General features: G+C 46.8%; 1 protein-coding gene across 2 annotated transcripts in view; it reads right to left on the bottom strand.

Annotated features, from left to right (window-relative positions):
- GABRP (gamma-aminobutyric acid type A receptor subunit pi) overlaps positions 1–12569 on the bottom strand; it is a 30460-nt gene extending 17891 nt beyond the window's left edge. The window contains exons 1-6 of one of the 2 annotated variants that reach the window (XM_054489655.1): positions 12415–12569; positions 11456–11536; positions 7620–7714; positions 7041–7159; positions 1986–2053; positions 852–1069 (exon numbers count right to left, since the gene is read on the bottom strand). In XM_054489655.1, coding sequence (XP_054345630.1) covers positions 852–1069; positions 1986–2053; positions 7041–7159; positions 7620–7672 — 458 coding nt within the window. In that variant the 5' untranslated portion in view covers positions 7673–7714; positions 11456–11536; positions 12415–12569. The remainder of the gene's footprint in view (positions 1–851; positions 1070–1985; positions 2054–7040; positions 7160–7619; positions 7715–11455; positions 11537–12414) is intronic. The other variant, XM_054489656.1, reaches the window with a different exon arrangement.
- Positions 12570–22211: the final 9642 nt, after the last annotated feature.

Below are 22211 nucleotides of genomic sequence, written 5' to 3'. Positions count from 1 at the left end.
ACAAGAATTGGGCTTTGAGATGGTCTTTGCAAAACTCAGTATAGTTGAGGCATGTCCAGAAATTCAGTTTATTGGTTAGCTCAACCCTTGTTTTATAACTTGACTCTTACTTAAGATTGAACATCAGCCCCATGAATATTTGGCTCCTGGCCTCCTCCCCAAGGCCTCTGGGAGCTTTAGGTTTGCACAGTCCTTGCACAGGCAGGGATGAGTCCTGTTCCATCCAACCTGGCTCCATTAACAATTGGGTGAAAGGAACTTCAGCCTCAGGAATTTGGGGAGATGGCAAAGGGGAGCCCATGGCTGCAGGTGGCAGAGACTTTGGGTCACTGCACCTTGGTTTTCTCTACAAACATGACTCAGACAAGTAGAGCAGTGTTCTGGAGCTGCTGCAGCTCCACTGGGCCACATGAAAGGAAAGTTCCTTGCATGCACCTCTCTGTTGTCTCTGCCATTGCCCTTACTTCTTCCCTTGCTAACTTCCTTTTACCCTTTAAGACACAGCTCAGAATCCTGTGAAAGCATCCTGTAACATCACCCCCAAACCACTCACCTACTCCCTAACTTGGGCCCCAGCACCAGGGACCTCCTTTGTTTCCATGTCCATGTCTTGAGGACAGGGCAATGTCTTACTCTGCTCTATCCTGTGGCCAGCATGGGGCTTGGCACAGAGCAGGCATTTGGTAGATGATGAACTGAGAGAGGGACCTTCTATTATGGGGGCAAGGATCTAAGAAGGCATGGGACCTCACAGTGGCTATTTGAGTTCTGGTCACAACTACCCAAGACACATCTGCATGTTTTCTCCCAGCTGCTGTCCTCCACCCCTGAGGTCACAGGTGTCCACGTACCTGAGGGCATACAGGACCGTGCCATTGGAGAAGAGGCGGATGAGCCTGTTTCCCACAGTGACTTCATGGAGGAAGGACTTCTTGGACTCCACAATGTAAGTATCTGGCACCCAGAGGAACTCCACGAGGCGGGCATCCAGAGTGAAGCTCTTGTTGCCTTCAAACACCAGCCGCTGGTCCATCCAGCGCTGTCGGAGGTATATGGTGGCTGTGTAGTCCTGGGAGGGGGAGGCAGGGTATGGAAATGGATGGGGGTAGTGGGTGAGAAAACCCCACCAAACGGAGAAAAGTGGTCAAGGTTTACTCCCCTCCCCACCTCCACTTAGAGCAAGAGTACACAGACTTTGGTGAATAAAGTTACCATTCTAATTGCAATATGCCACTACCCAAAGACTGGGGTAACTGATAAGTCACTCCAGTTACTCCAGTCTTGGGTTAGTGGCATATTGCAATAAGAGAACAAATCGCCTTATTTATTCTAGATAATAGCTCCCACTGCCAAAAGGGAGCCCCATGTTCAAGACTTTAACTTACTTGGCGTGACAGCTCACATTGCATTGATCACTAAGGCCCCACCAAATTGTTGAATTTTTTGGTGGGCTAAGTGCTTAGGTTGTCCCTGATTTATCTGGAATGCACAGCATACCCTCTTGGCAAACTGCCTTTAGTTTGCCCTTGTCTCGAATATGTTCTCTTAAGGGAGAGGGTCGTTGTCAGCATCAGCTGTCAGTTTTCCTTGGGTTGTCTTCCCCATTATAAAAGACAATGCGATGGCCAGGCTTGCCTACTACACTTTTATTCCTTTCCCCAAATTTTATCCATCACCAAGTGTACCCACTTCATTGCCTGGTTTCTCTCCTCCTGGCTCTTGAACCGATTTTCTTCCTAATATTCAGAAAATCTGCTCTACAAGAATCTTCGATTGTCTTACTCAGAAAATCTGCTCTACAAGAATCTCCCACTGTCTTGAGTTTGGAGATAGCACTCCAGCTTTTGCCATTCCAAATGGAGGAGGGCCATGAGCCATTCTTTTTTTTTTTTTTTTTTTTTTTTTTTTGAGTGACTAGAAAGCATATCCCCATTAAACACACAGAGAGGGACTACTTAGGCGGAGTACAAAGGAACAGCGCTTACCATGTTACTCTCTGAAATGCTAGAGATACTTGCAATGTCCAGAGTCAGCGCTATCTGTACGGGTTCTCCTAAGATGAAAAAAAACAGGAAAGAACAGAAACACAAACATGAGCTGTCCTAATACTACATTAGTGCATTCTAAAAAGATTAAAATTACAAAAGTCGTGCTTGGTTGTTACAAAAATTTAAATATTCTATAAATATAAAAAGAAAAATTTTCTTATCCCCTCTCAAGAGTAATCATTGTGTATGGTGTGCCTCTCTTTTGTATGAAAAATATGCACACATACATAGGTATCTTAATATGTAAGAGAGACCACCTGCATAATTAATGCTTTTTATTTATTATTATTATTATTTTTTTGAGACAGAGTTTCACTCTTCTTGCCCAGGCTGGAGTGCAATAATAGCACGATCTCGGCTCGCCGCAAACTCCGCCTCCCGGGTTCAAGTGATTCTCCTGCCTCAGCCTCCCAAGTAGCTAAGATTACAGGCATGTGCCACCACGCCCGGCTAATTTTGTATTTTTTTCTCCATGTTGGTCACGCTGGTCAATTAACACATAAGGAACATAGTGCTGAGATATTTGCCACTTCTTACATGGAAGGTTTTTCCTATGGCATTTGCAAGGAACTAACTGTTTAGAAAGGTAACAGATTTGGTAATCTGATTGTGAACAGATGTTGTTTTATTCCCCCTTGGCAAAGTAAATTTACCACAAGGAGCATTCAAGACTCATGGCTGAGCTTTTGCTGACCTCCTGACACTTTGCTTCTCTTCCTTTACTCTCCCGGAACCCTAAACAATTTAGAATTTCAGAACCTCCGCACTTGGTCCAGTGTGCAGACTGTTGGGCCTCAATCCTGGAGTCTCAGCAGACAGATTGAACTTCAGAGAGAGACAGTTCTATCTCTAGAGACTGAGGTGTCAGAGCCACCTTCAAGAAGCCAGGCCAGGTCAGGGAAGTTTGCTTCTCTTTATATAGAGATGTGGAATAATGGACCTAGATCCCAGCTCTGTCACCTCCCACTTCTTTATTTGGGAAAAGTTATTAAATCTTTCGGAGCTGCAGTTCTCTTACCTGCAAGTGGAGATCATACTGACGTCACAGAGTCATGGGAAGGGTTAAATGAAATTAGACGTGTGACATTGTCTTTGTGGAGTGGCGGCAACAGGGAGTGTAAGAGAAGTGCCTGCCTAGCCGGACATCCTGAAGGTGTTCGTCATTGGTTATCTGTACAAAGCTCCCAGCATCATGTCCATCAGTCATGTAATAATAGGTACTCAATAAATGGCATTTCCCTTCCCTTCCCCCTCTCTTCCGTAATCCTAGCTAATTTTGGAAAAGGGACAACTTTATTCACCAGGCTAATAGATGCAACAGCATTCACTTGCAATAAATAACCCCCGGGGGTGCCTCAGGGGACTGTGATAATGCATTAACCAGGAAGAGGCCAGGCAGATTTCAAAAGAAGCTTAAAAACATCTCATCGGTAGGAATAGGGCAAGGCAAACTACTTATTAATCTAAGGAAACTAAGCCATAGGATATAGGAATTTGAAAATGAAGTGTTAGAGCCAATGCAATTAAACAATACTTGAATGTTAATATCTGGTGGAAAAGGGCGAGATCTTTGAGGGCACACCCTGGAAGGTGCTGAAGCGGTGTGGTGCTAAGTGGCTTTCTGCCCCTCTGGGCAGCAAGGTGCAGCTCTGAGACTAGAAGACTGGAGTCAGAGACAGGTGTTTGAATTCCACTCAGGCCACCTAACAGCTTTGTGATCTTGAGCAAATTTCAAATTTCTCTGCGCTGCAGTTTCTTTTCTTTCTTTCTTTCTTTTTTTTTTTTGAGATGGAGTTTCCCTCTTGTCGCCCAGGCTGGAGGTGCAGTGGTGCAATATTGGCTCACTGCAACCTCTGCCTCCTGGATTCAAGTGATTCTCCTGCCTCAGCCTTCAGAATAACTGGTACTACAGCACCCACCACCATGCCCAGCTAATGTTTGTATTTTTAGTAAAGACGGGGTTTCACCGTGTTGGCCAGGCTGGTCTTGAACTCCTGACCTCAGGTGATCTGCCTACCTCGGCCTCCCAAAGTGCTGGGATTATAGGTGTGAGCCACTGCACCTGGCCTGTGCTACAGTTTCACACCTGTAAAGTAGAGCTACTAGAGCCACTGTGGTTTGAATGTTTGTCCCCTCCAAAACTCATGTTGACATTTAATTGCCATTGTAAGAGTGTTAAGAGGTAGGACCCTTAAGAGGTGATTAAATCTCATGGTGGAATTGGTGCCATCATAAAAGGGCAAGTTCAGCCCTCTCCTGTCCTCTCTGTTACCCTGTCACCTTCCACCATCTGATGACACAGCAAGAAGGCCCTTGCCAAATTCCAGCACCTTGATATTGGACTCCTCAGCCTCTAAAACTGTGAGCCAATAAACTTCTGCTCATTATAAATACTCAGTCTCAGGTATTCTGTTATAGAAGCACAAAACAGACTAAGACAAGTGCCAACCATTGAGAGTTGGGTTGGCACGGTTATGGTATCTACTTTAAGTGCCATAGATCCGTGTTAGTTGCCCTCCCTGAAGAATGCAGAGAATGGAAAAGACACGAGAGCTCCAGTACCACTGTGCTTTCTGTTCAGTTTATTTCTACACAGTCTAGTCTAGGCTTTGCCTCAGAGTTGGCTTTTTTAGTGAACCAGAGCTTGCTGTTTCTTCCCCTTGAGTTATAAAAGCAAGCTGTGCCACCAGAGGGCAGCTTTCTCCTAGGAACGAGGTCAAAGCCAGCTCCTGGGTAGTGTTCACTAGTGCCTGCTTACAAACCTTTGCTTTGTCCAGCTCAGTCCATGAGAAATCCTATGAAGGTCTTGTCTCTTTTGCACTTGGGGTCCTGGAAACTGGGTGCACAGATATTACAGAAAGCAATGGCCCTCCGTGGGCCTCCAGCCTGCCATGCAAGTATAGGGATTTTCAGGAGTGAAGTGCCAAGAGGCACAAAACAAGGGGTATGGGGTTGTGCTGTTCCCTTTTTTAAATTGAAGACTCCATGCCCCATTTTCATCCCAGGTGGGACGAGGCATCACATCCCTTTAGGCCTACCCCAGGCTCCCTGTTCTCAGAATGAGCTCCTTGCCCAAGGACCCTGCACCTTATTGGCCAGTGAGTAGGCAAACAAGAAGGGGTGTATTCTGGTTTAATTGTTTGGGGTTTGGGAGGCAAGAGAAATTGTTGAGTGGCACTAACCAAGGCGTGCAGACTCAAGTGCTTGTCATACGTGTTCAGTAGGGCCTGGGAAAACCAGGGGATATTGAAACCTCTTTAGGTTCCTTAATGTCAGGATGTCACATCTTAATTGTGTCTCAAATCTGAATGAAAATGCATCTCTCCCATCTCCAACTGAGCAGGTGTGATTGAGGGCCCCGGCTGCTGTGCTTTGGAATCTACCACCACACTTGCTCCGAGGCCACACTTCTCATGGGCCACAGCCAACCCCAGACTGAACATAGTCGGGATATCAAAGCGGCCTGTTCCTGGGAGGCACAGAGATGGGAGACTCCTCTGAATGCAACTGTAGCTCAATGACCTGGTGGTCATTCCAAACACTGAGGACTGCTCTACCATCTAAGACACTTCCACCCAACCTCCCTTCCTTCCCTCTCTCCTTCCCTGAGGCCAGACCTGCAGGTCTGACAGCTCTCCTAGCTTGCCTCTCCCGCTGCCCCATTCTCCCTCCTAGACATAGTCCCCATAAATAGCTTGAAGAAGTCATCAGCTCTTGGCATCTGCTGCCCAGAGGATCTGCACTACCACAGGAATCTTAGATCAGACCAGAGGGTTTTATTATCTGAGGGGAGAAGCAAGGAGGAGAAGGGATGAAAATAACCCACACTCTGTTGATGGGATAGGCACTGTGCCTCAGGCTTACACACTTCACTTCATTCAGTCTTCCCTGTGAGACAGATGGATGTCCCCATTTTACAGAAAGGGAAAGTGAGGCACAGAAGGGTAAACTACTTGCCAAGCAGGAGAGCTAGGAGCCAAACTCAGGTTTGTTAAATGCTAAGGCTCTTTCTGTTGCTTTCTGCTATGAAGAGCTGTGTAGCTGGCCTCCCTCCCTCCCTCCTTGCTTTATTCTTTCAACAGATATTAATCAGCAATTTGTTATATGTCACGCACTGAGCTTCTGTGGGGGATAGCGAGGGAAATGAAGTCAGACTCCTTCTAGGGCTGCAGCCTGGAGCCGGGACAGACATGAATCCAGTTATAGCATAATGGGAATGGCTATGATTTTGACGCATGTTCACAAGGAAGTGAAGAAGAAAGGGGATAGGGTCTGGAGGAATCAGGGGAGGCTTCTCAGAGAAGGCAGCGTTTGCTCTGAGACATGATGGAAAATTGATATTTTCCTAGGGAGTCAAGTTTAAAGAAGCAATTCTAGGAAGATAGCCTCTGTAAAGGCATAGAGGCAGGAGAGGCCAAGGATGTCAGGGAGCATTCTGAGTACACTGGGGAGCATTGTAGGAGGGGAAGGAGCGGGGACTTGGGTGGATGAGAATGGCAGACAGATAAAGGCTGGGCTGGGAAGGGCCTGGTGTGCCTGGACTCTACGCGAGGATGCTGGGACACATACAGGTGTTCCAAACAGGGCAATGACCCAGGAGGCATCCAGATGGCAGTTTGGGGAGTCAGCTGAAAGGGCTCAGGCTGGAGGGGGAAGACCAGGTGGGGTAGCCTGGTGGCGCATGGTGAATTCATGAATAATGACCCTGCGAGTCGGGGCAGGAGGAGGACAGTGTGTGAGTGATTGTTAGGAGGCTCTTGCAACCTCCACAGTGAGGAAGAGCATTGCTTTATCTTGCAGGTGGAGAGGCTGGACGCCTTTTTCCAGGCAGTGTGAAAAATTATTGGTAGCCATCCTCATCCATCATTGCCAAACCTTAACAGGCTGCAGATCAGAAAATGGAGTCAACTAAAACCTCCTGAAACCCTCCACTGCTTATTGTCTCTGTTTTCTTCCCTTTGAATGATGTGCTGGACACAGAGGATGACCTACCACCAAAATTGGGCCTGAGAAATTTGTTATATCCTGCTGTGAGGTTCTCAAAGCCAGGCAGGGAAAGCTTGTCACTTCTGCCGACCTTGACGTTGAAGTGATTCCCCTGGATGCACATCCTGGAAAAGAAATGGGCTTTGTTGTGTTTGCTTGTTTATGTGTGAATCAACACGTGTACACACCCTTGAGCCTGTGTTTGCCCACATGTGTGTGGGTGTATGTGCCTTGCCCATGTACCAGCAGTGACATTCCTACAGAAAAATCTCTTAGTTTTCAGCTATTGAGTTAGTATCTCCATTTTTTACGCATTTGCCATAGGTCAAAATATCATGGTAATTTGGAAACCCTCCAAGTGTCTTCTTTAAAAACATAAGGGTTCATCCATCTGTGACCATATTGGAAGCTTGTGTTCTGTAAATAGAGTAAACGGCGGGAAGTTTCATTGTTCGGTGCTCCAGGGAAGTGAGTGGACCAGGTTTTGCCTTGCGGTGGGTGAATAGGAAGAGCTTCCCCCTCCCACCACATGCCCGAATGCAAATCAATGCAGATGGAGGCCATTCTGGGGGTAGCAAAGCTCACCTTTCAGTGAAGAGACTCAGACACATGAAGGCCAAGTAGAGGCTGTAGTTCATGTTGAGAAGCTGCTCACACCAAGGGGCTGAAGTAGGAATCACCTAGGAAACAGGGGGCAAGGTAAGTGGAAGGCCGTGCCACAGGCTCACCTGCTCCTGGCCAGCCTCTCTCTCTGGTGGGTGGTCAGTGCAGCATTTTCTCAGCATGCATAGGAAGCAGCCTCTTTCCATACCTTTCAGTTACAGCTCCTTCTCCCTGTGTTCCCTCCAGGAATGACTTCATTTTGGAGGATTATGTTGTTTTTTTAATTTAATTTTTTATGTTTTGAAACAGGGCCTCACTCTGTCATCCAGGCTGAAGGGCAGGGGCATGATCTCGGTTCACTGCAGCTCAACTTCCCAGGCTCCAGCGATGCTCCCAACCTTAGCTTCCTGAGTAGCTGGGACTACAGGCACGTACCACCACACCTGGCTAATTTTTTTGTATTTTTGGTAGAGGTGGGGTTTCATCATGTTGCCCAGGCTGGTCTCGAACTCCTGAGCTCAAGCGATCCATCTGCATTGGCCTCCCAAAGTGCTGGGATTACAGGCATGGGCCACTACGCCCAGCCCAGGATTGTGTTTTAAATCTACCCCAAATTAAGACAGGGACCTTGTTTGGAGAGTGGTTCATCAGCAACAGAAATGCAGCCAGTTTATCCTCTAGGCCACATCTGCTGGGAGCCAAGGCTCTCCTTGCCCTGTCCTTGTCCCAGCTTTGCCAGGAAGGACACTCTCAACTTTGTATTCACCTTGACCAAGCCAGACGTTCTTTTATTTATCCCCAATCTAGGCTTGTGGGATCAGTCATATAGACAGGAAACAAAAACCTGAGAGCCTCCAGTGTCATGAGTTAGGTGCTGTCCCACAGAACTCACTCCATCCTCACAGCGGCCTTGTGTGGTGGGTGGGTTAATCCCTATATTATTACGACAAGGAAACAGGTGCATGGGAAGGACACCATGCTGGTGAGTGCCAGGGAAGACTTTGAATCCAGGGCTGGCTGCCTCCCCCCGGTACTCTCTTCCTTCAGAGCAGGCTGGGGCCTGGGCCTTAGTTGACCCAATGATGCTTGCTGCTATCGTGACCTCCTAGACCTTGTCCCTGTGTTTCCTGAAGCCTTCCAGCTGGTGTGTATGTGAGGACCATCGGTGGGGCATGGCCCAGGGGCCCGGCCTCCTCAGATTCAGGGGCTGCTGTCAGGCATCCCTCTGAGGGAGCAGGGGGCAGCCAGGCAGGCCAGCCTGTGACCTGTGATGCTGGTGACAGCAGAATGGGGGTGCTCAGGCTCAGGCCCCATTCTCAGGCAGCCCTGGGTTGATTACCTTCTCTGTGGCAACCTCTGTGAAACAAGCCATTTTCTAGAATCTGGCCATTCTGGAGCTTGGGTGTGATTCAGCCATTCATTAATATTATTTTACTTTCAAAACTAATACACGCTCACTGTAGAAACGGCAACAAGTCAGAAGTTAAAAGTATAAGTCCCAATGATGTGTCAATATGGATTCATCGATGAAAACAAATGTGTTCCTCTGATGTGGGATGTTGACAGTAAAGAAGGTTTTATGTGTAGGGAAGGCTCAATTTTGCTGTGACCCAAAATTGTTCTAAAAAAGAAGTCTATTTAAAAAAACATAACAAAAACAAAAAAATTCCCCCCCCCATTTCTTCTCTTTTGTCTCATACTTCAGAAATAACTACTGATAACAGTTGTTTTATCCACAGACACACATATATATTTACATACATATATATCTCTATATCAACAAAATTAAAAAGCAAAATTGGGGCAATAGCATGCTTTTTGCTGCTTACTTTTTTAACTTAATAATTACAGCAAACATTTATTGAACACTTAATGCATGCTTACAACTGTGCCACGCATATCTAGAATCCTTACAACTCTTTGAAGTAGGGACTACCACTCTCCCCATTTTACAGGTGAGAATACTGAGGATTAGAGAGGATAAGGAATATTTCCAAGGCTAAGTAGCACATGAGGGGCAGAAAAGTGCATCTAAGCAAGCTGACCCAACTCCTTTTAATGAGTGCACCATGAAACATGCTGTTTTGCAGTATCAGTGACACCTTCCATGTCAGTTCCTATAATCCGCCTTATTCTCTCTAATGGCTGCAAGGTGTCTCATGGTCTGAATGTACCAACATTTCTAGAACATATCTTCTACTGTGAATGCTGTTATTTCCAAAGTTTTTACTGTTACAAAATCAGTGAAGAACAGTTTTGCACACAGGTAAACTCTTATCATTCTGCTCTCTGTTATGTTAGCTCTTTTGTTCTCACTCACTGAAAATACCAGCTATAAAATCAACATTATAAATCTACCAACGATCATATTCACATTCTCTTCTTTTAGTCCATCTCCCCAATCCCTGTCCTTTCCCTGTCCAAGCATCGAGTTTAAGGGGGTCCTTGGAGGAGCTCCCATGCCCTCCATTGCCTCATTCAATTTTCCACAGGTTTGTTGAGCTTCTCCTATGAACCAGGCATGTGAAAAGCACCACCAGAGCACCCATCTAGTGAGGAAGAGACATGTGTGACTGGTGAATGAACATTCCCTATAGCCATCCTCTAATATGAGCAGAGGACAGGGGATACTTGGTATGCAAAAGAGCGGGGAGGATGGGGCAATGTCAAAAGGGAAGTCACAGAAAAGGTCATTTGATTCTTGAAGAGTGTGTTGCATTTGCCACGTGGACAAAGGAGAGTGGGGGCCCTCCAAATGTTGGACAGAGATGTGGAGGCTTGCCCACGGCCTCTCTCCCACATGCTTATCAGCCTCTTCCCATCAGCCCTTGGCTGTCTGTGTCTTTCTCCTGGTCTGGCCTGAATGAACATGGTTCCACTTTGGCATATTCCTCATTTCCTCCTCCTCCTATAGGAAATGGCCCTCGATCAAGTGAGTTGGGGAACCATCCAGTCTTCAGTTCCAAGACTCCTCTTGAATAGTGCTTTCCCAGTGGCCAAACTTCTGTTAGGAAGATGTAACATTTGGCCCTGGGCCTCTTAGCCTCCTCTAAGGAGTCTCATGATCTGAGAAGCTTCACCCAGGCTAGAGCCAGAAATGTAATCCCATCCTACCCTGTTTGCTTGGTTAGGTTGCTAAACATGTCTCATTTTGTAAGGGAAGAAAAGAGAAGAAAAAGGCTTCTAAATGCCCATGAATTGTTAGAAGCCATGTCTGGTGCTTAATTTCATTTAATTCTCATGGCTGCTGGCCCAGAAGGTGTTAAGTTTTAGAGTCAAATCTTAGATTTGCAAGGGGATTTGGCTGAGGTCACACAGTTAAGTGGCATGATTTAAATCTGTTTTCCAAGTCCCTTTTCTTTGCCCTGCATCTAGGAGGAGGGCCTTCAGCAACCCCAAGCTGAACTGCATTCCACTTGAATCTTGTCCTTTTTATACCAAACCCATCTGGGGGATGGAGTGTTGCATCCGCAGCACATCCCAAGTGACAAGAGCAGCTGATGCCATCACCCCCTATGGTAGAAGAGCCAATCGTTAAGCGGCTATTTATGTGTCGGCCAGCCTCAATGGAGGCTCAGGCCACCAGTTCTGGTACAGGTGCTGGGGGATGGAATTTAGTGGAGAGGTACTAAGCCACCAGAGGGCACTGTCCTAAGGGTTGTCCCCAAAGCTGCAACACAGATGTTGACTGGAACCACCTAGCCTTCTGCATCTGCAGGGACATAGTGCTCAGGAGGCCCAGGAGGCCCAAGAGGCTCCTGAGTAGGGACAGCCTATGCATTATCCTGCCCCGAGAGCATCTCTGGCCAAGCTCTTACCTCCGCTTGTAGAGAAGACCTTGAGCTCTGGATTCTGACACACCCGAGTCATTTAACCTCTCAGAGTCTCAGTTTTCCCATCTGACAAATGAGAATAGAAAACATTCAATAAACACTAGTTTTCATTCTCCTCTGCCTTCCGTGTCTTCCATGGGAATTCAGTGATTCCACTATGGCTAATAGAACCCAAATCTCAAGCTCTTTCTATTTCTATATACACCCCAGGTGCCACTGAGAGTGTGAGCTAACTGGCACCACCGCAGGAAGGACAGGGTCAGGCACAGGGCATTAGGTTTACATAAGGAGCTGATGGCACCTTTTTCTAAACCAGAAATCCAGCCTAATGTCTCCCACTCTCCCCCGCCTCTTCCTGGCTTGGCCTACTGGGCCTCTATACTCTGTGCTCTTGGCCTCTATGTCTCTTTTGAAAACTTCCCAGGCTGGAAGCAGAAATAATTCCAATATGTGCAAGTTTCTACTCCCGTTTCTACTCTATTCCCAGAATTTCTACCACGTAAATACAGTGACCCCCGCCAACTTGTCACCTCCAGCTTCCTTCCCATGCAGGCACTGTTTTCCTATCCTTGTCACTTCAGCATAGACAGAATCATCTGTTGGAAAGCAGGAGCAGAGCCCGAGTTAGGTTAAGGTGAGGAAAGGCATTATTGCCATGGGTCCTGCTTAAGAAAATCCCAGAAGATAAAGTGGTGCAGTGTGTGCCCTGTGTCTGCTGGTCTTGGCCAGCTGGTGCACAGGGGCAAATGACTGTGGCTATAGTGAGGACAGCAGGGGCTCTAATCTTGGCTCTGCTGCTCATCCTGCAGTGGCGCTCCCTGACACACATTAGGTGTTCAGCAGAGTCCAGGCCTGCCCCCTCCCTCGGTCCCAGCAGGGCTTGTATTTGGATCTCCCTCCCTCCCCTCTCTCCAGGAACCTGGAGGGGCCAGCAGTTTCCTTACCAGGCAGTTGTTGAGGCTCCGTTAGGGCAAGTCCTTCAGGCCTACAGGCTGGACTTCGGGCAAGGCACGGTCTTCTGGGTCCCCACGGTTCTCCTCATCCTCAGCCCTGTCCCCTCGTATGTGGACACGCAGCCATCCTCAGATGGAGTGGCTCTCTGGGGAAGAATGGAGCTGCTGAACCTGCTGTGCAGAAACAGAGGTGGGCGGAGCCTCTCAAAGCCCCGTCCTTGGTGCGGGCACTGACTGGTCCTAAGTGTCTGGAGATTGTCTGGTCCTGAGTTTCTGGAGATCGTCAGCTCCTGCTATAGCTACTGCCTCCAGGGGCTTGATTCTGAGATCATGTCTCAGTCATGCTCCCAGACCTCTGCCAGAAAAGACCCCTGAGATCAAGGACCCATGAGAGTCAGACAAAGTGGGTGACCCCACCCACTATGCCAGGCTCTGAATTTGGTGGACAGCCCTCCATTCTGGTGCAATGGAATGGCTATAGTGGCCACTTCACCTCCTTAGGCCTCAGCTTCCCATCTATAAAATGAGAAGCTGACTGTGTGTAAAACTCCGATTTCTTGTTGTGTATTTTAAGAGCATCTTTGGGATCAACAGAAGGCCTATTCTATGTTGAAGAGACTTTCACATCCCAGGACCTAGTGCTTTCCAGCCTGGGAAGTTTCAAAAAGACTCATAGAGGCCAAGAGCACACAGGATAGGGGCCCAGGAGGAGGAGGCGGGGAGACTGGGAGACATCGGGCTGGATTTCTCCAACCCTCCACCTTCCCCCATCCCGCCCTCACACAGAGGATTCTTTAACTCCCCACAAAGTCCTTTCAGGAGCATCCCAGAGAGGGAGGCCTTCTTCCTCCCTGGCCAACCAAACCTCCTAACAGAAGTGCTTGGACAGTGCTCACTGAGCCCTGGGTCATCCCCTCATCATAGCCAGTGGCCCCAAACTCACTCTTGGCTCCAGCCATGCAGGTAAGGGGAGGGATTCCTTGGAGGCTTGGCCTTGCACCCTGAGGGAGCTGGGAGCCAGGAGGGACTCAGATGGAGGGGCAGGGAGAGAGCTGAGGCTGTGGTGAGAGGCTCAGAGGCATCTCCTTTCCTCCTGACATCATGGCGAAGCTCCTGCCTAGACCCAGTCTAGGAGCCGGGAAGGGAGAGACCCAGAGAGAGACAGGAAGGGGAGCAAATGGAGGGGCAGGAAGGGGAGGGCCACACTGTACAATGAACCACAGATGCCTTTGGCCCCAAACCAACTTCCTTAGTGAGCTTCTGGAGCCTGGCCAGCCTGGAAAACATTGCTCCGCTGGTGGGTAAGGAGTGGGCACCTGAAGAGACAGCGCTTCCATTTCTCCTGAGAGGACTCACTTTCACTTGGGAAGCTTGCAGGTGGCTAGAGCAGGAATGGCTGAGGAGCCGGTTTCAGATTCTCAATGAACGGACAGTGATCTGGGGCTTTTCTCAAAAAGTCTAAGATGTTCTCACACAGAACAAAGGCTCCAGAGTAACAAAGACAATTCAGAGCTGGGAGGTGGGGGTGAGAGGGTTTCCTCTGACTCAGGAACAGTGAGACTTAGATGAAGGAACATGGGCTGGCTAGCTGCATGGCTCTGGACAAGTTGCTTAACCTCTTTGGGTCTCCATTTCTTATCTGACCAATGGGGCTGATGCTTCCTTGCAGGATTGCTGTAAGGAGTCAGCAATGACAGATGTGGTAACACATCTGAAAGCACCTGGCACCTTGACCTGGCACACTGTAGACGCTCAACAAATTGTTCTTTTTCTCCTGATAGTGTAGTGTCTCGTTAAGTTTGTACTTATCTATCCAAACCTCCATCCAAATATCTATTATCTATCTATCTTCATCACCATTATCTGTCAATCTATCTATCCTGTGTTTAATCTTCCCAATCATATTGTTAGTATTTTCATTGCAAGGGGCTTGAATTGTACTTCTACATAGACATCCAGTAAATATGTTAAGAGACTGATTACCCCTGGTGGCCAGGGAAAGCCAGATCTTAAGTTAAAGTAGGTATGATAAGACATCTTATCTCCCACTTTCAAACAATGCTTCAGTCTAGTGCCGGCTTCTTCTTAGATTTTCTTCAGATCACGTGAAGAAATGCCTGGAAGGGGAATTTCCAGGAAAATACTAGGTTCTTCTTCAGTATTCCCAGGCATTCTTGTTCCGTGGATCCAGAAACCCCAGCAACCTCTGCACCATCCAGGTCACCTCACATTTCCAAGTGTGACCTCTGGTCTCAGGAGGCCTAAGGTCAGTGTTAGGGTGTTCAGGATGTTCAGATGTACTGCCCACAGGATACTGATCTCAGTGTCCACCTCTTACTCCACATGGTCATACTCTCTCCTAGAAGGTGTCCCAGAAAAACAAAGGCAAGAGTACACAGATATGTCTTGCCTTGTGCCTCAGTCATAATGCATGCAGGATACTAAGTCATAATAACACCATACATTTGTATAGTGCTTTGCAGTTTTCGGAGCCTTTAACTGTGCATATGCTTTATCTTTGAGCCGTATAATAATCCTGTGAAGCAGGCAAGGCTTTTTAAAAAATTGTTATTTTGCAGATGAGGAAGCTGTGCTAGTCAGCCAGCTATTAAGGGGTGGAGTCGGCATGGACTGGAATCCAGGTCTTTGAATTTCAAATCAGCCGCTTACTCCACAAGTCCATGCAATAATGGTGGGGAGTACGGTGAAACAGAGTTCAACTAAAGCAGAGGACAGAGAAAACCTGTGGATCTTCCCCTTGCCTGGGACATTGTAGTGGGAAAAGATTACTTTTTGCACCTGTGCTTCCCAGGAACTACTGCCTGTCAGAACTGAATACCCGTCACACCTGCAATCCCAGCTGGAACTTGTAGGACAATCTCAACCCTCTCATCTTCCTTCTTCTCCCACCCTCAACACCTGATGGACCCTCACTCTTGATACCTTGTTCTGTCTTATCTTCCAATGCCTGGCTCAGCATCTCCTCATCTTAGAAATGGACATCTCCAAAAAGAGGCCTGAATGGCTCTGTGCAAGATGAGCCTTTGAATTATAGGAGAAAATATTAGAACTTCTATGGCTTCAAACAATGGGAGAGATATTGTACTTTACTAATATTTACTATGTGCATGGATACTGGCTGCTCACCAGTGTGATGGGCAGACTGTCCAAGGTCACGTATAGCTGGGCCAAGCCACCTGAACCTGAGGATGGAGTGGGGGCTTTACAACATGGAGGGCTCGGTCTTGCAATCCTTTGCTTTGGGACCAGGTTAAATGGATTGATGATTTGTTTTCACCAAATTAACCCTAAATTGATGTGTGGCTTAAAAAAAGATTTTTGCAAAAATAAACTACTGAAAGGAGATAACACTAATAATGGAAACAGCAAGAAAATGGTAGCACTGACACTTCACTCATCTTCACCTAATTAAACATCTTCCAAATGAAGAGTTTTCAAACTCTTGTTAAAAGTATAAAAGTGCCAATGACAAATGTGGAAGAACAATTGACCAACATCAGAGAGGATTACATTTCCTAACTGAATTTAGACACAATTTGCATAATTGGTAAGACAGAAAAATTATTATTATAGGAAGCACAGCCAATGTAGTGCCTTTCCCATTTGGATTTCTGCACTTCAGTGAGGTATCATTTTTTTCAATTCTGAAAGTGATTAGAACTAAATATCAAAATAATTTGAACTTAAAACTAGTCTTCTAAATATCATAATGCAAAAGCTTAATATGAAAATAAACAAACATGATAAAACATAACAACCTCGGTACAAATATTAGTTTTCATAAAAATTTGTTCCAGTGAAAAGGGTTTTCCTGGGTATGGTTAACAAAATAAAAGCTTAAAAAGTAGTGTTATGTCATCTTTTGTCTTTATCTCACCCATTTAAATGCTTCTTTTTTTGTGTATCTTATCACACATACCATATATTAGGACATAAGACAGTTTCTAAATAAATTAATGTACACAGGTTGAGGACATAGGATCAAAAAAGTGTGGAGACAGTTGGGCCAGGCTATTGAGGAAGTTCCTGACTGTTTTTTCAGCCTCCAAATATATTCCCCTCTTGACGATCACCAGGCCGATCTTCGTAAAAACCCAGAGCGGATCAGGTCACTTCTCTGATTTCAGCTCTGTGTTGAGATGAGTGGGTAGCAAAGGGTGGCAGCCCTAGTTGCTGGGCAACTTCAGGGGCTGGGCAGGCAATGTGATGCATGAAGGCTTAGTGTAACGACTGGTGGGAACCGTGGTGAACAGGAGAGTTCTTTGCCTAAAAACATTCCAATTTGAAAAAATGTAAACCTGGACAGGCAACAAAAAATACAGCTGTGGCCTGGATCCTATGTGGGGGCTGGCAATTGTAAGTTCAGAGCAGGTCAAGACCAACCTTGTTTCTCTGGAAAACGCTGTGCATCTCTCCAGGTAGGTCCCTTGCGGCTTCCTCCCAAACACTCTGTGCATTGTGGTCATTCCTAGTTTGTGCTAACTTTGCTCTGTGATATCTTCTTCCTGGCCAAGTAAGCTTTAGCTAAACTAAAACTGGCCCTGATGTTCTCTCCTCCGTGGAGTGCCTTGACTTCCCTCGGTAACTTTCTCTCCTTGTGCTGCCCTTGTACAGTGCTCTTGCTGGGCCTTATTGGGCTCAACAGTCACGGACCTACCTGTCTCTACCACTAAGCTAGGGCTTAGCTAGGGCTCCTTGAGGTCAGGTACTTTGTTCTGTTAATTGTTTCATCCCCAATATTGAAGTCAGTGCCTTGATCACATCGTGGGTCTTCAAAAAGTCTACTGAGCCAATGAACAAATGCAATCAATGGTATCTGCACATTTGGGCAACAGCAGTGTATTATGAGCTTCTTATATTTGCTTCTAATTTCTTTATTTTTTATTTATTGAGATAGAATCTCGCTCTGTTGCCCAGGCTGGAGTACAGCGGCATGATCTCGTCTCCCTGCGACCTCTGCTTCCTGGGTTCAAGCAATTCTCCTGCCTCAGGCTCCAGAGTGCCTGGGATTATAGGCATGTGCCACTGTGCCCTGCTAAGTTTTATATTTTTAGTAGAGATGGGGGTTTCATCACATTGGCCAGGCTGGTCTTGAACTCCTGACCTCAGGTGATCCACCTGCCTTGGCCTCTCAAAGTGCTGGGATTACAGGTGTGAGCCACTGCTCCCGGCCTGCTTCTAATTTCTAATAATAAGAAATACATACCTTCCTCTTGCTACACTGCACAACCCACACCCCCCGCCATTGCCCCAGCTCCAAGGCATAAACCTCCAGATTCTAGAGATGCTTAAAGGACTGGAGAAAAAGGCAATGGCAGGTGGTGAAAACTCATTTCTCAGCGATGTCACTGCAGTGGAGACAAACCATGCAGGTAAGGCAGTGTTTCCCAAGATATGGCCTGTCCAGAGGTGCTTCTGTCAGAAAGAATCACCAGGGGTACTTGTTAAAATGCACATTCCTGGGCATCTCCCTAGACCTGCTGAATCAGAATATCAAGAAATGAGGCCTAGGAATCTGAATGTCAATCAGCAACCCAGATAATTCTTATTCACTCTAAAATTTGAGGACTATGGCTATAAGGTAGAGCTCTCATTTCATTCATCATTGATTCAGTTAATAAATATTACCAAATACCTACTCATTCCATGCCAGGCACTGTGCTAAGTGCTGGTGGAATAATGCTGCTTCAGTCGCACCTGGCCTTTCCTTTGAAGCTTACAGTTTAGAAGTGGAGGCAGACAATACCTAAGAAACACATTTAGGCTGGGCACAATGGCTCACACCTGTAATCCCAGCACTTTGGGAGGCTGAGGCTGGCGGATCACTTGAGGTCAGGAGTTTGAGACCAGCCTGGCCAGCATGGTAAAACCCCATCTCTACTAAAAATACAAAAAAAAGCCAGGTATGGTGATGCATGCCTGTAATCCCAGCTACTTGTGAGGCTGAGGCACGAGAATAGCTTGAACCTGGGAGGCGAAGCCTGCAGTGAGCAAAGATTGTGTCACTGCACTCCAGCCTGGGCAACAGAGTGAGACTCTGTTTCAGAAAAGAAAGAAAGAAAGAAAGAAAAAGAAAGAAAGAGAGAAAGAAACATATTTAACTACAGTGTGTGATAAGAGCTCTGAAATACAAAAAATGGAGCAGGGCTGGCCAGGTTAGATGGAATGACCTAGGAATATCTCTTCAAGAGGTGACATTTAAGCTGATTCCTAGAGGGTGGGAAGGAGTCGGCCATGTGTTGAGGAGGGCAGGGGAGGCCGGGCAGGGCCTGGAGGCAGAGCTCTCTCAGGGGTTGCAGGAAGGCTGGGCAGGGGCTGGGGGCAGAGCCCTCTCAGGGATTCAGGGAACACCCTGTGGGAACCCCTAGCCCAGGCAAATGGGTCCTGACTGGAGGAGAAGCAGAGGGCTGGCCTTCCACCTTGTCAGCAGCCTCCCCATCTCAAACCCTGGGAAACTGGAATAGCTACGGTAACATAAACCTCAGGTTAGACTTGGAATCTTTCATAGCTCTTGGGGTTCAGCCAGACTCCCACAGTCTGAGAACCCCCAAAGCCAGGGGAGGTCTCCACCCACTCTCTCCAACCCTTGGTGCTTTGTTCTTTTTCTCTCAATCAGCCTTTTCATCTGAGCTGCTAAGTCACTGGCACCTTTAGAAGACTGTCAGAAGCTGAGGTTATTAAAGACCTCAAGTCATAAACACAATCACTGGCACTGTGGGCCACAGGGCAATTGAGGGAAGGTGGGTTGGATCTACCGAAAGCAGGCTGAGTCCCTGCTGAGCACAGACCGTCCACACCCCTTACTGTGCACCGTGGGAAGCTGCTTCCAGGGAGGGGCGGCCTGGATGAAAGATTTGTGGCCGACACTGTAATCCCAGCCATGGAGACTGGGGTCCATTACAGGAAACAACCTCACCAAGTCCCCAGTATCACTTTACCCACTGTAAAGAGCTCAGGCTCAGCACACCCAGCCTTACCACGTTCCCTCAACTCAAATAAATAATAAAATACATTAAAAAAATGAAAAAGCATTAATGTCATTGCCAGAGGGTCAGGCTATACATACATTAGTTTCATTTATCAAAATGCTTCCCTGGTCAGTTTCCAGGGGTTCTTGATTCCAAATATCCTTCTGCATCTTCCACAGCATGTTTTAGAGCTGAGTAGGGCTTCTTATTTCTCCATTTCATTCACCAAGTTGACCCTGCTCACCTTGGCTTGGCATTTTCCCCAGGAGCTAACAGGTGCTGCTAGATGAGGGGGTCTGAGGGTCTGCGTATCACAGAAGATGGAAAGTCTCGGTGGTGAGGCCAGCGGAGCTTGGGGCTCTGGGATGGTGAGTCTTGTTTGGCATTGGACATTTCAGTCTACGTGGCTGAGTGAAACAGAACACAGGCATTGGAGTCAAACCTGGGTTCTGGTTTCTTGGCTCTGTGATCTTGGCAAATCACCAAATTTCAGTTCTCAGTTTCAGCTTTTCTTCTGTAAAATGGGGATAACATACCTACTTTGTAGTATAAGTAGGCTATCTTACATTTCGCCTAGTACAGGGTGTGCTTAATATGTTTTTTTGTTTTTGTTTTTTTGTTTTTTTTTTTTAGATGGTGTCTCACTCTGTCATCCAGGCTGGAGTGCAGTGGCATGATCTTGGCTCACTGCAACCTCTGCCTCCCAGGTTCAAGTGATTCTCATGCCTCAGCTTCCTGAGTAGCTGGGATTATAGGTGCCTCTCACCATGCCTGGCTACTTTTTGTGTTTTTAGTAGAGATGGGGTTTCACCATGTTGCCCAGGCAGGTCTTGAACTCCTAACCTCAAGTGATCTGCCCACCTCGGCCTCCCAAAGTGCTGGGATTACAGGCTTGAGTCACCACACCCCGCTCAAAATGTATTTTTTTAAGCTGTAATTTCAGACCCAGGGCCCTGAGTAGCCAGTTGCACCCTCCCTGGAACCATTTGGTGTTGTAAGATGCTGGCATGGCACCCAGCGTCAGAAGCCTACCAGCCCCAAAGTGCTAGGGTCAGCACATGTGGATGGGATCTTTGCAGCACCAGGTTCTCAGGGTTCTGCAGCAGCATTGGCCTGCTTAGTTGGCTCCAGAGCCTTGGGATACAGATCTCATGGGCTGGGGCTCACTTCGCTGACCTTCACAGCAGCTCAACACTATCCTCAGGGCAAACCCAAGTTCCAGCTGCCAACCACTTCAGATAAAAACAGGCCCACAGCAAAGTTTTCCATTTCCTAAAAAGATAGGAATTTTATTATTTTTTCCTTTCAACAAAATTTGAGAGCCAACTGTGTGTCAGGTGCTCTTCTAGGTGTTAGTGACACAGCTGTGAAAAAAATAGGTAGAGTCCCTGCTTAAGTAAAATGTATATCCTATAGAGAAGAGACCAGAAAATAAATGTATACAGACGTCGATGCGATGTTGTGTAGGAATAAGCGCTATAAAGAAATGTAAAGCTGGCTAACGAGGATGGGGCATGATGAGGGTTCTGTTCAGATGGGCTTAAAATAGAATGCCTTTTCGAAGAGGTGACATTAAAAGGAGGCCCAAAGGAAGGAATGCTGTCCTATTCCCGCTCCCCTCCTCCACCCTCATTCTGCTCTGGTCAGCATTATTCCTGGAATTCTACTACAATCAATCGCCTCCTGGCTTAAAGATCCTTCAGTGGTTATTTTTCTGAAAAAGCCGGAACACTTTTGGCATGGCATTCAAAAGATTTCAAGATATGGTCCCAAAGATCACTTACTCTGTGACCCCCCAGTTTCAACCCACCCTGAACTACTCACACTTCTCCAAATGCCGCCAGGTGGCTCACCCAGTTTCTTTTTTTTCAACCCCTACCTTCCCCTAGTCTTTGCACATGCTGTTCCCCTGCCTGGAACGCCCTTTGTCTTCTCCCTCTTTTCCATCAGGCCAACCCCAGTAGGTCCCTCGGAGGCCCTCCTGTCCCAACCAGGTTTTCTCCCCGTCTTCTAGGCTGACCCCTTGGATAGCACCCACCACACCATGAACCACAGGATCCTTAGTTTGTATCCTTGCCTGTCCCCCATACCAGACTATGAGCCCCTGCAGAAATTATTTGCATCCATCCTTAATTCTTGGTATAGAACCAAACACATAGCAGGTGTTGACTGGATTAATAAATAAGGGAAAATAATTCATTGTTTGTCACTTGATTGAGCCCTTTTCAGCATGGCTTATTAAAAAAATTATGGCACATAGTAGGTATATATATATTTACGGGGCACATGAGATATTTTGATACAGGCATGCAATGTGTAATAATTATGTCAGGGTAAATGGGGTCTCCACAACCTCAAGCATTCATCATTTCCTTGTGGTACAAACATTCCAATTGTACTCCCTGAGTTATTTGAAAACGTACAACAAATTATTGCTGTCTGTAGTCACCTTGTTCTGCTATCAATAACAGATCGTATTCATTGTATTGCTTTCATTGCATATTTTGTACCTGTTAATCATCCCTACATCCCCCCAACCCCACTATCCTTTCCGGCCTCTGTTAACCATCATTCTACTTTTCTATCCCTGTGAATTGTTTTAATTTTTAGCTCCCACAAATGAATGAGAACCTGAGAACCTTTTCTGTGCCTGGGTTATTTCATTTAACATGTCCCCCAGTTCCATCCATGTTGGAAATGACAGGATCTCATTTGCAAAATCAGCATTTCCCTAACTGCCTCTATAGGTCAGCCACATTTCATATTCCAGTATTCGCCATCGCAGCCATTCTGTCCCCC

The sequence above is a fragment of the Pongo pygmaeus genome, chromosome 4 (genome assembly GCF_028885625.2).
Source record: "Pongo pygmaeus isolate AG05252 chromosome 4, NHGRI_mPonPyg2-v2.0_pri, whole genome shotgun sequence".
NCBI classification, from domain to species: Eukaryota; Metazoa; Chordata; class Mammalia; order Primates; family Hominidae; genus Pongo; species Pongo pygmaeus.
Note: the sequence above shows the minus strand (reverse complement) of the source record. Positions and strands in the feature narration are given on the sequence as shown.